Genomic DNA, 13,517 nt, shown 5'->3' on the forward strand with positions numbered 1-13,517 from the left:
ATCTTGGCTCACTGCAACCTCTGCCTCCCGGGTTCAAGCAATTCTCCTGCCTCACCCTCCTAAGTAGCTGGGATTACAGCTGCCCGCCACCACGCCCGGCTAATTTTTGTATTTTTGGTTTCATTGGTCAGGCTGTTCTCGAACTCCTGACCTCGTGATCTGCCCGCCTCGGCCTCCCAAAGTGCGGGGATTACAGGCGTGAGCCACCATGCCCGCCCCTAATTTTTGTATATTTTGTAGAGACAGGGTCTCACTATGTTGCCCAGGTTGATCTCAAACTCCTGGGCCCAAGCCATCCTCCCATCTCTGCCTCCCAAAGCACTGGGATTACAGGCATGAGCCACCGGGAAGGTGCTGGTTTTCCAGAGCATGGCATGGTCACGCAGGGGAAGAGCACACAGCTGTCAGAGGGAAGGAGGGGGGACTCCACACACACACAGCTCATGTAACAGGATCCCATGTTTGTAAAAACAAAAAATGACATCCATCTGTGTGTTCACACATGAAGAGGAAATGCCTGGAAGTCTTCACTATAACAATGGGTTTCTCTGGGAGTCGAATTAAAGAAGTTGGAGGTCAAGAATAGAATTTTTATTTTTCGACATATACTATTCTGCATTATTTGAATTTTTTGCAACAAGTGTGTCTTATTTTTATTATTTTGAAAACCAATTTTGTAAAGAATCCAGGCCCAAAGGAAGCAGAAAGGAAGGGCAATAGGAGGAGGGGAAGGAACGGAGTGATCAGAGGACTCAGGCACCACCTGTGAGTAGACAGGGGGCATCTGTGGCTCTCCAGCACAGGAGGGATCGAAATTGGCATCATTGCCCTTGAAAACTCAAATGTGCATGACTGGAGCATAAAGGCTTAAAACCAAAATGCATCTGTAACACCCTGGGAAAGCATCGCGCTCTGCTGGTGACAGGGTAGCTCCGTGGTGGAGGTGTCGTCCTTTCCAACTCCCAGGGGGAGCCCAGACCCAGACCCGTGAGTCCTCGCACACGTCATGAACGAGCTCCTGAACCTGTGTGGGCACCGGGGGAGTACGGGCTGGTCAGTGGTGCGACCCCGCCAACAGGCCTGTGCCATACCTGTGATCTCATGCCCTACCTGTGATCTCATGCCCTACCTACGAGCTCATGTCCTACCTGTGATCTCATGCCCTACCTGTGATCTCGTGCCCTACCTATGAGCTCATGTCCTACCTGTGATCTCATGCTGCCGGAGCTCATTGTACTTGTAGGACTGCTCCAGGGGCTTGATGGATGAGTGGTAGATCTTCCGAAGCCGCTGAAGCACCGCTGGAGACAGAGAGGGCCAAGGGAAGAGCATTAAGCAGGTGCGATCCAGGCAGCTCCTCCATTGTGGAGGGGTCTCACCACCCAGGGCAGCTCCACCCCTGCCTGGTGGGGAGCAAGCGCTGTTTGCAGCCCAGGGACTGTGCAATGTATTTGCGTTTGGGGAGCTGGCCCACATCTCAACCCACAGAAACCTCCCACCCACCCCCAAAGCCTCCTGAGCTGTTTATTTTATTTTATTTTATTTATTTATTTATTTATTTATTTTAATTTATTTTTTTGAGACGGAGTCTCGCTCTGTCGCCCGGGCTGGAGCGCAGTGGCCGGATCTCAGCTCACTGCAAGCTCCGCCTCCCAGGTTTACACCATTCTCCTGCCTCAGCCTCCTGAGTAGCTGGGACTACAGGCGCCCGCCACCTCGCCCGGCTAGTTTTTTGTATTTTTTAGTAGAGATGGGGTTTCACCGTGTTAGCCAGGATGGTCTCGATCTCCTGACCTCGTGATCTGCCCGTCTCAGCCTCCCAAAGTGCTGGGATTACAGGCTTGAGCCACCGCGCCTGGACTATTTATTTATTTATTTATTTATTTTATTTTATTTATTTTTTTTTTTGAGACAGAGTCTTGCTCTGTCACCCAGGCTGGAGTGCAGTGGCGCGATCTCGGCTCACTACAAGCTCCGCCTCCTGGGTTCACGCCATTCTCCTGCCTCAGCCTCCCGAGTAGCTGGGACTACAGGCGCCCGCTACCACGCCCGGCTAATTTTTTTGTATTTTTAGTAGAGACAGGGTTTCACCGTGTTAGCCAGGATGGTCTTGATCTCCTGACCTTGTGATCCGCCCGTCTCGGCCTCCCAAAGTGCTGTGATTACAGGCTTGAGCCACCGCGCCCGGCTGGCCTATTTATTTATTTTTTTAGAGACAGGATCTTGCTCTGTCGCCCAGGCTGGAGTGCAGTGGTACAGTCATAGATCACTGCAGGCTTTAACTCCTGGGCTCAAGCAATCCACCCACCTCAGCCTCCCAAAGTGCTGGAATTACAGACATAAGCCACTATGCCGATGTTTTTTTTTAAAACCTCTCTCCTCCTTCCTCACCTCAATAGGTGTCTGAAACCTTGTCTCGGTCTGCAGCCTCACTGCAAGCCCTTTCTTTAGTGGATGAGAATTCCATCTCTGTCGCCCACCTCTGTGTGTGCTCCCTGAGGCTTAGAAGGCAAGGAGGCCCAGCATCCAGCAGGCCTGCAGAACGGCACCCTGGCCCTGGCCTTGGCCTGTCACTGTACTTCCAGACACTCCCGGGGGTGGGTCAGATAATCCAGGTGGCCTCTTTCTAAGAGGAAGCTCCCTGCTGGGAGCCCACAGTAGGAGGGAGGCACCAATAGGAAGGCCCATGGGGTGGCGAGTCAGGCTAGCGAGACTCTACCCCTCGATCCGCCACCCCCTAGCTGTGTGCAGGAGCAAATCGCTGCCAGCCTGAGCTCCATTTAGGTGGTTCATTGATTAAGAGGAGACAAGCCCTGCTGCAGTCCTTGGGTTTCAAAGATAAAATGAAATACCACACGTGACATGGCTTTATAAACTAAAAATCACAGCAAAGGAGATGGGTGTGTGTTAAGCATCCTCCCCGCACAGCATGGGGCCACACTGGATTCGCCCACACTGGGCCGTCTGCTTGGACGGCCCTTCCTCCTCTGTGCCCACCTGAAACCCCGAGGCTTGGACCCCGCTCACAGAGCCTCCTCCATGAAGCCTCCCACATTGAGAGCTCTCCTCTTCCCCAACGTCCCCTCCGGCCTCCAAGATACAGCCCCAGCGTGCCCTGGCTCTCAGGAGCCTCCAGGAGTCTGCCTAGGCCCTGGCGGGCTGGGCTGTCCCAGCCCTGGGCACATCTCCCTCCCCTGGTTACCAGAGTAGTCATCAGATGGCTTGTCCTCATTCAGCATGAGGGTCTTCTCGATGTGGGAGCGGTCCCTCAGTGGGGCTTCTTCATTTGCATCCTCCGTATCTTCTGTGGAGAGAAGCAGACAGCCAGGTGAGGGCCAAGCGAACAGCCAGCTGAGCTCTGTGCCCCGGCGAGGCAGACGAAGGCTGGACCTCAAGCAGGGGCTCAGCGGGGTCTTGCCAAGTTACACTGGACTGAGTTCTGCCTTTAGGAAGGAATTTAATCATCCAAACTCTATGAAGCTCCATGTGCAATGTATTCACATTCGGGAAGCTGGTCCACATCTCAACCTGCAGAAACCTTCTTATCTATTTATTTCATATATTCAACAAATATGCATTGAACACCTTCGCCATGCCAGGCACTGAGCATCATGCTGGGAATGCGGTGGTGCCCAAAACAGGCACAACTCCTGCCCTTAGGCAGTTGCTCTTAGTCCAGCGGAGTCAGAGATGATAGTCTTTAAAGTAACGTTGGGGCCGAGTGCAGTGGCTTACACCTGTAATCCCAGCACTTTAGGAGGCCGAGATGGAAGGATCACTTGAGCCCAAAAGTTTGAGACCAGCCTGGGCAACACAGCAAGACCCCATCTCTACCAAAAAAATTTTCCAGGCAGTGGTACACACCCATAGTCTCAGCTCAGGAAGCTGAGACAGGAGGATTCTCTCAACTAAGGAGGTCAAGGTTGCAGTGAGCCATGATCACTCCATGGCACTCCAGCCTAGGTCACAGAACAAGACCCTGTCTCAAAAAATTAAAACATCAAACATCTCTGGAGGCTTTGGGGGTGGGTAGGAGAATGCCTTTTGGCTTGAACTCCAGCCTGGGCAAAAGAGGGAGACCCTGTCTCAAAAATAATAAAAATAATAATAATAAAATGTAATCATTACAGATGATGAGGTGGCCACAGAAGGAAACATTCTGAAAGCTAAGTGGGGCTCAGGGTGTGCCTGCACCAGTGGTCTCAGCAGCAGGGTCACAGAAAGCCTCCCCAGGTCTCTGCTCAGGGAGGGAGTTAGGTGAAGGGTGGAGAGAAGCGTTCTGCGAAAGCCCCAGACGAGCCTTGTTTAGCAAGAAGCAGGAGAAGGGGAGTCCGGCTGCAGTCAGGGAGGCCTAAGTGCTGGGGAGCTGCTGAGGTCCTCAGGCCTGACCGGGCAGGACCTTCCACAGGGCTTTAGGTCTCATCCCAAGCGCAATGGGAGCCAGTGAAGGGCTCCAGGCAGGCAGCCGCCGAGGCCACATGAGCATTTCATCAGGATCACACTGGCCGTGTGGGAAGGACGGCTGGGAGGGCCACTGAAGAGTGTGTGTGTGTCTGTGTGTGTGTTGTGTCTGTCTCGGTGTCTGTGTTTCTATGTGTCTCTGTGTAGATCTCTGTGTCTGTGTGTCTCTGTGTCTGTGTATGCCTGTGCATGTCTGTGTTGCATATGTGGGTCTGTTTCTGTGTGTCTGTATGTTTCTGTATCTCTGTATCTGTGTGAGTCTGTGTGTATCTACGTGTGTGTGTGTCTCTGTGTCGCTGTGCGTCTGTATCTCTGTATCTGTGTGTATATTTCTGTGTCTGTGTCTCTCTGTTGTCTGTATCTGTGTATCTGTGTGTCCGTGTGTCTGTGTATCTGTGTCTGACTCTGTGAGTCTCTGTATCTATGTGTGTGCCTCTGTGTGTCTGTATCTCTGTATCCGTGTGTATATTTCTGTCTGTGTCTCTCTGTTGTCTGTATCTGTGTATCTGTGTGTCCGTGTGTCTGTGGATCTGTGTGTGTGTGTGTGTGTGTGTGTGTTGAGGGGAGCAACTGTTGCTTCTCACCCAGAGATCAAGTGATGTGGGTGCCTGCTGCAGGCTCCCAGGGAGAGGGAGGCTCCCGTTCCTGAGCCTATGATATCACAGCCGCTTCTTCCCAGGCTGCCTGCACAGAGGATTTTAGGCGAGTAGAAGAGGGGTGGACTCGGGCCTTATGGGGCAGAAGGAGGCCAGCTCCACTAGGGGTGAGAACCAAAAAAGAGTCCATGTGCCTCTTGCAGCATCTCATGACAGTGACTCTTTAAACCAGTCCCAGGCAGCCCCAACCCCAGACCCAGAATAGGGAGCTGACTGACCACAGCACACACCCGCCCTTATGGAGTACAATTCCTGACAGGTAGTATATAAATAGTATGTAGATAGTATATAAATTGACTGGGAGTGGTGGCTCAAGCCTGTAATCCCAGCACTTTGGGAGGCCAAGGTGGGCGGATCATGAGGTCAGATCGAGACTATCCTGGCTAATACGGTGAAACCCCGTCTCTACTAAAAATACAAAAAAAATTTGTACTCGGGAGGCTGAGGCAGGAGAATGGCGTGAACCCGGGAGGCAGAGCTTGCAGTGAGTTGAGATCGCGCCACTGTACTACAGCCTGGGCGATAGAGCGAGACTCTGTCTCAAAAAAAAAAAAAAAAATTGCCAAGCGTGATAGTACATGTCTGTAGTCCCAGCTACTCAGGAGGCTGAGGTGGGAGGATCGCTTGAGCACTTGAGCCCAGGAGTTAGAAGCTGCAGTGAGCTATGGTTGCACGACTGCACCCCAGCCTGAGTGCAAGACCCTGTCAAAAAAAAAGAAAAAGAAAAAAGGATGTAAATGAATTCTGCAAGAAAGCCTGTGGGGAAGCCATCTTGGAGAGTGAAGACTTGACCTTGACCTCTACCCTGAAAGCCCCACTCCTGGTCTAAGTCCATGCACTAAGCAGATGCAGCCATGAAGGTGCCTGACCGACCCTCGCATCGGCTGCCATTCTCACACTGCCCGAGAGCTTCGGCCCTGTCCTTCCCCCTCTGCTCCTGGCCCCCAGACTTTTGAGGGCAGCCTTGGCGGCTTTAGGTGGGCATTTGAGAGACAATGGTGGTCACAGCCTGAGTTCTCATCTCATGATCCTGACCCCTCGGTCCTGGTTCTGCAATGCTTCCTACAGCCTAGTCTTCAAGGGGAGACCCCAGTCCTAGCCCACTAAGGGAATCATCAGGGAAGTTCCCAACCCACCCCCATCCACTCCCTGCACGTCCCTCCACCCGCCAATCACAGGGCACCGATCATGCCATTAGCTCCCTGCTCCTTTAGGTTGAGGCAATGGCATGGGCTACGGCGCATCAGGGACCCTAAAGGGAGGTTCTGGGGGCCCCTCTGACCCCTCTCACTGCCCCTTTCAAACTGGAGGCCAGCAGCCAATGCACAGCCTGAAGGCACCTCCCTGGGCCGGGACCCTGAAAAGGGCCTGCCACCCTCTGCCACCTTCTTCTGTCCCTGCCTGTCCCCTGCACACAAGACTTCCAGGGAGAATGCAGCTGCCCAAGGGACGGGGTTGCTATTAGGGAATTAATTCCTACCCTGGGCAGCAATGATGGGACTCTCCCTCCCCTGATGTCCCTCCTCAGGCTCCTCTGCCTTCATGTCCAGGGTCTCACTGCCCACGGACTCCGTATTCAATTCCTCCGAGCCAGGCTGGGCCCCTCTGTCCCTGTGGCTTGTGGTTCCTGTGGCTTCCTGAAGCTCCCCGCCTTCCTGGGGCTCCCCAGCTTCCTGGAGATCTCCGCCTTCGTGGGGCTCCCCGGCTTCCTGGGGCTCCCCGCTTTCCTGTGGCGCTCCACCTTCCTGGGGCTCCTCGGCTTCCTGGAGATCCCTGCCTTCCTGGGGCTCCCTGGCTTCCTGGAGATCCCCACCTTCCTGGGGCTCCCTGGCTTCCTGGGGATCCCCACCTTGCTGAGGCTCCCCGCTTTCCTGTGGCGCTCCACCTTCCTGGGGCTCCCCGCTTTCCTGTGGCGCTCTACCTTCCTGGGGCTCCTCGGCTTCCTGGAGATCCCTGCCTTCCTGGGGTACCCTGGCTTCCTGGGGCTCCTCGGCCTCCTGGGTCTGCGTGGCCTCCTCGGAGGTGCCCTCTGCTTCTTCTGAGCTAGCCCCATCGCCACTGTCCTCTTCAGACTCCTCTTCAGAGGGAACTCCTCCTTCTTCCTCGCTTTCACCTCCATTGCCACTTTCCTCTTCAGAGGAGGCCTCATCTGCGTCCTCCTCGGTCATCTCTGGGGCCTGGTTCTCCTCAGTGTCCCCTGCCTTGGCGCTCTGGGCGCCCCCAGGCTCTGCACTGGCCTCTGCAGCTGGGCCGGGCTCCCCCTGGTCCTCGGTGCCCTCACTGGCTTCTGTGTCAATATCCGGCTCCGACTCTCGCACAATAGTCGCGACATCAGGGGCTCCCTCTGGCACTGCAGGCTCCTGGCCAGGCCCAGGGCTGCCCTCGGCCTCTGTGTTCAGTGAGTGGAACCCATCACCCTCCGAGCGAGGAGAGGCCCCCTCTGCCTCCGGCTCTGCTGTCCCTGCCACTGCTTCCTGCACCGGGCTGTCCCCTGGGACCTCCTGGACTTCCTCAGGGAGTTCATGGCCCCCAGCCTGTTCTCCTGCCTCTCCACTGGCAGCTCCCTCCGTGGGGAGCCCAAGCCCAGTCTCCTCCTCTGCTATTCCCTCTCCAGAACGGGGCTCTGGCCACTCCTCTTCCACAGGCCCCTCGGCCCCTCCTGAAGGGAGGGCGCTTGCCACTGGTGGGCCATTCTTTTCCTCCCCAGGCCCCGCAGAGTCCCTGTTGTCCTTTTCCCCAGGTGGAGGTGACTCTGTGGCTGAGGCATTGGAAAGGCTGGCTTCAGGATCGGAGCCCGGGCCGGGGGCAGACACGGGGGTCTTCTCGGGGCTCTCAGCCTCCCTGCCATCTGGGCAGTGAAGGAGCAGTTTCTTGTCTTGAGGGGCTGTGTCTGCATAAAGCGCCCTTTCTTTCTCCTCTAGACTTGCGTCTCCAGCAGAGAAATGATTCTCCAACAAATTGCCAACATCCTCTGTGCCACCCGACGCGGAGACTTGCAGTTCTAAATGATTAGAACATGATTGGTCAGTTTCACAGGGTTGGCACTGACTGTGTTTCTCAAAAGAGTCTACATCAACCCAGCTCCCGTCTTCCGGGATGTGGTGTTGGCCTGGTGTGCAGTGTTACGCCTATCAACCTAGGTCTTCAGGACTACCTCGTACGTAGAGAGCGGAATAGGTGTTATCCTGCCTCCCTCCCAAGATGTGGAAACTGTGGATCAGGGAGTTAAAGGACTGACCCACTGTCCATCACTAAGAAGTGAGCAGCTGTGCTAACCCGAGAACCCCCGCGACCCTGGCCCTGACCTTCAACCTTCCCGGCTTGGTCCTGATGACTGTATAGGGAGGGAAACTTGGATGAGCCCTTCCAGTCCTTCCTCATCCTTGCTCATGGGCATGTGCAGCCGGGCTCAACCTTGGAGATGCTTCCAAGATGGGACAAATGCCTGTGCATCCCAGCTCGTGGCAGTTCCTACCATCATTAACCAGCAGGCTTTTAATACTGCTCTCAGCAAAGGAGTGAAAACAGGTGTTTGCAGGCGGGATAATCTTAGGTTACAGGGCACAGTGCTTAGGGGATTACTTGTGGCTCTCAACCTTATTAAGTCACACATCTAACCCTGTCCCAGTAAGGGCAGGCATTTGCTGGCCTCCCTACCTTAGATTAGAGGGCACATGGCCTGAGGAGGAGATATCCAAAACAGGCCGGGCCTGGCTTCCCGAAGGCTGTGGCCAACCCCTTCCAAGGGGATCCCCTTGTACGGGACTGCAGCTTAACCCAGAGAGTGGAGGGCTCAGGAAGAGAGAAGAGTAGGGGCCTTGTCTGTGCCAGAGACCTCTGTCAAGGATCAAGTTTAATATGTTCGGAAAATGGGGTCAGAAAAGGCCAAGTGTGGTGGCTCATGCCTGTAATCCCAGCACTTTGGGAGCTTGAGATAGGCAGATCACCTGAGATTGGGAGTTTGAGACCAGCCTGGCCAACATGGTGAAACCCCATCTCTAGTAAAAATACAAAAAAAGTAACCAGGTGTGGTGACACACACCTGTTATCCCAGCTACTCAGGAGGCTGAGGTTGGAGAATCACTTGAACCCGGGAGGTGGAGGCTGCAGTGAGCCAAGATCACGCCACTGCACTCCAGACTGCGCAACACAGCAAGACTCCATCTCAAAAAAAAAAAAAAGAAAAGAAAATGGGGCCCATTAGGCCCACCCCTCTACCCCCTGTCCCCAGGCTAGGGTCTGTTTATGGGGGACATTGCAGGTTCATGGAGATGAGGGGACCACAGGCTCATGCCTCGGGGCAGCTGAGGCGGTCTCTGTTCTCCCTGGACTCTCAAGGCCCCTCTCTGAGGAAGAGCACCCCACCTATCTGCTGGATGCAGACAACCCCCCTCTCTCAGGCCACCACTTGCTACTCCCATCTCTCCTTCCCACAAAGAAAAGTCACTTCTTGGGGTACCCCTTCTCCCTCAGGGTGCCCACCCTTGTTCCCCAAAAGCTGGGGCGGCCTCCAGGGATCAGAAGCAAATATTTTCTCATTAGTTCCCATAGACAGCCAGCCTGCTGTCAAACTCAGAAAGATGTGAAGCTTGGTGCCTTTTACTACAGAGGAGCCCCGTGGATTGAAATATACAACTTTTCCCCCAGCACTTTCATATGCACGGCCCTTTAACCTGCTTTATGACTGTCAGAAAGATTTTAGAGCTGAATTAGTGAAAGTCCAGAGATCTTTGTCCTGCCCCAGATACGTCACTACTAGGCAGCTAATGGGTGACCAGAGCCCAGAACTGCCCAGCGCCTGTCCAGGCTTGCATGCCATGCTGTGCTTAGCGGGGCACAGGGAAGCCCTTCCTGCCGGCACCTCTGCTCCTGCCTGCACACGCCTTCTCTCAAGGCTCATGCTCCGTACTGGTCCTGGCTCCTGATTTACAGGAATCCAATTTAATTCTGTGTTCCCAGGGCCTGGGACCCTGCCTGACCCACAGAAAGTGCTGGAAGAGGTCCGCAGTTAGATTTGGGTACTGATAAGAATTCCTGGTCTCTCTGTGGGGGACAGGACAGGGAGCTGAGTGTTGCTCATTTTAATCTTTCGTCACCACCTACATACCTGTAAGTCCTGACTCCTTCACCTATATCTCTATCTCTCTGCCTTCCACCCCTGCAGAAAAATCTATGCTGGGAACTTGGTTTAATCAGAGGAGACTGACTGTCCTTTGAGCAGCAGGACACGTATAGTGTACATGACGTACATCTGTATGTACATATCTGAGATACAGCCTGCCAGACAATGCTTAAGCACTTTATATATAAAACAGTATCCTCATCATACTGAATTTTCTTAATCTTACTTGTTTTGGTAAAATGAGTATTACTCATATTCCTTTTTTTTTTTTTTGAGACAAGGTCTCACTCTGTCACCCAGGCTGGAGTGCAGTGACACGATCTCGGTTCACTGTAACCTCCACCTCCTGAGTTCAAGCGATTCTCCTGCCTCAGCCTCCCAAGTCGCTGGGATTACAGGCGCATGCCAGGTTAATTTTTGTATTTTTAGTAGAGACGGGGTTTCACTATGTTGGCCAGGCTGGTCTTGAACTCCTGACCTCAAGGGATCCACCCACCTCAGCCTCTCAAAGTGCTGGGATTACAGGCGTGAGCCACCACACCCAGTCTCATATCCCTATTTTTACAGACGAGAAGACTGGAACCAGAGACATTGACGCCCTTGTTGAATGTCACGCAGCTAATAATTGGCTTGGGCCATGTGACTTCAGAGCCACAGTATCCCCTGGGAGCCTGTTAGAGATGCAGACTTTTAAGCTCCAGCCCGGACCCATTGAATCAGAATTTGCATTTTAACAAAATGGCCAGGCGAGTCCTGTGCACATTATAGTCTGAGAAGTGCTGGGCTACACCACCTCACAAACTACCCCTCAGCCAGCGATTCTCAGCATTGGCTGCATGTTGAAATCACCTGGTTTTTGGTCCCATACTTCCCTTTCTCTGCGGTTTTGATTTAAATAATCCAGGGTATAGCACCAGCATCAAGATTAAATTTAAAAAAAAAGTTCTTAGATAACACACAAAGTTGCAAACCACTGCAACTACCAAATCAAATAATCTTGACCCCCAGGTTTCAGTTCCCAGGCCCTCCCCACTCGCAGGCCCACCCCATTGAGGATCCCCATTGTGGGCTCCCACGTTGGGGTGGGTCTCCTAGGACCTGGCGTTTGCCTTTGGAACAGCAGTGGTTAAGGCTTCTCCTCTGGGAATCCAGCCCTTTCCATGGGCTCCTGTTGCCCTTCAATGATGGTGATGACCATGCTAATGAAGAGGATCGTGATGATGATGGTGGTGACGATGATGATGAGGATCGTGATGGTGATGATGATGATGATGAGGATCGTGATGGTGATGATGGTGATGATGATGATGATGGTAATGACCATGCTGATGATGAAGTTGTGATGATGATGGTGATGATGATGATAGTGATGATGACGATGATGATGACGATGGTGATGATCATGATGATGACGATGAGGATGATAGTGGTGATAATGATACTGAGCTGAATGAACTCTAGGTCTGATGTCCTATAACATTTCTGACAGTCTCAAAAGCCCTTTTCCCTGGTAAAGGTGAGAGGGCCACATAGTCCCAAGGGGGATGAAGACTCCAGACTTTGGGGGTTCACCATGACCATGACCTTCACACTGCTGTGTGTTTCCACTCCTGGGCCCTGGGCAGGAAGCGAGGCATGTGCATGCATGTATGCACATTTATATTCAAGCTCTTCCCTGGTTTTCACAACTTAGGGCCGAGCTTCCCCTGAACTTCAGCTAAACAATTTGGAGTAAAAAGGACTGAGGATAATGGCTTCTTACACTATGACCTTTCTTCCCAGGCTAAAAATAACTGTTTCAACAGAAAGTCTCTCAATGAAACAAGCTGTCCCATTAGGCCCCAGAGCTCAGTCCCCAGGAAGCAGCTGTGCCACTGGACCTGGTTCTCCTCTTGAAGACGCAGACAGAGGTGTGGGAGCCTCTGATTACACTCACTTCCATCCCAGGACATCTCACTTCAATCCTGGGAAATCAAGGCTGGTGTCTTTTCTGCCTCCCTCGCCTCTTGCCGAAGCACCCTATTGGCCCTGGGGCAGGGAGGCCGCAGAGGACCCAGGACACCCTGGAGAGGTGAATCCCCAGTAAGATGAGTCTTGGTCTATCCCGGGACATGAAGTGCCGCACTGTATGTGCTCCTGCCAGGGTAGCCGCCCTGGCTCCGGCCAGGCCAGGCCCAGGACTGACGTCAGGGCACAGGAATAGCAGGCCCCAACTCTGCCCAGAGACCATGGGAAGGCCCCAGCCCCACTCACACCCAGGCCAAGCACGACACACACCAATCCTGCTTCTCCCACCAGCCCCTCTGCCACCAGCCTTTCTCGGGGGGCCAGCTTTCCAGCAGCTCCCACCAGCCCTACAGCCTCACAGAGCCCCAGGCTCAGTCCCTCTCTCCTCTCTCCACCACCAACCAAACGCCCTGATTTTGTTTCTACAGCTCTGTCTCATTCCAAAGCACTTTTACATGAACTCAGAGGACTGTGAAGTTGCCAAGGGCCCTCGTGAGTCCAACTGTAAAGGAGGAAGCTCTGGCCAGAGACCTTCAGAGACTCGCCCAAGATCGGGGCAGGGGTGGGACAGAGCCCAAGTTATGACCCTTAGTCTGGAGTTCTTTCTGCCCCCACGGAGTTCACCATGAGGTGAACTTCACCATGAAGTGCTAGGGTTCCATAAAAGTGACTCATGGGGTGAGGAAAGATCAAACAGCAGAGACAGCCACCTGCTTTGTACTTCCTGCTCTCGCTGAATTTGTGTGCCCCAGTGTCTACAGGGAAATATTGGAGGGAGACTGGCAAGTCCTGCTCCTTTACTCTCCTTGCTTCTTCCCTCAGAATATTAGTATCTGTCTAGAGCCTCCTGTCCATTATTTTCTCCAACATCCCAAGACATCCGGCTTACAGCATCTTTTTTTTTTTCTTTTTTTTTTTGACAGGTCTTGCTGTCGCCCAGGCTGGAGTTCAGTGGCACAATGAGAGTTCACTGCAGCCTCCACCTCCTGGGCTCAAGGGATCCTCCCACCTCAGCCCCCCAAATAGCTGGAACTCCAGGCGTGTGCCACCACATCTAGCTGATTTTTTTCATTTTTGTAGAGATGAGGTCTCACTATGTTGCCCAGGCTGGTCTCGAACTCCTGGCCTCAAGTGATCCTCCCACCTCAGCCTTCCAAAGTGCTGGGATTACAGGTGTGAGCCACCCTTACAGCATATTTTCACTTTGCCAGTCCACACATGCCAGGCTCTGAGCTGGGTCATCTCCTTCCCTCACGTAGGACTCCATCTTT

General features: G+C 53.4%; 1 protein-coding gene across 16 annotated transcripts in view; it reads right to left on the reverse strand.

Moving 5' to 3' along the window:
* SRL (sarcalumenin) overlaps positions 1–13,517 on the reverse strand; it is a 67,060-nt gene that overhangs the window by 11,857 nt on the left and 41,686 nt on the right. For 11 of the 16 annotated variants that reach the window (XM_045383075.2, XM_074028743.1, XM_065536909.1 and 8 more), the window contains 2 exons: positions 3,203–3,304; positions 1,206–1,301 (listed from right to left, as the gene is read on the reverse strand). In XM_045383075.2, coding sequence (XP_045239010.1) covers positions 1,206–1,301; positions 3,203–3,239 — 133 coding nt within the window. In that variant the 5' untranslated portion in view covers positions 3,240–3,304. Of the gene's footprint in view, positions 1–579; positions 1,025–1,205; positions 1,302–3,202; positions 3,305–6,597; positions 8,119–13,517 lie in introns of those variants that run through there. The other 5 variants (XM_074028740.1, XM_074028739.1, XM_065536905.1 and 2 more) reach the window with 5 other exon arrangements.

The sequence above is a fragment of the Macaca fascicularis genome, chromosome 20 (assembly GCF_037993035.2).
Source record: "Macaca fascicularis isolate 582-1 chromosome 20, T2T-MFA8v1.1".
Taxonomy (NCBI): Eukaryota; Metazoa; Chordata; class Mammalia; order Primates; family Cercopithecidae; genus Macaca; species Macaca fascicularis.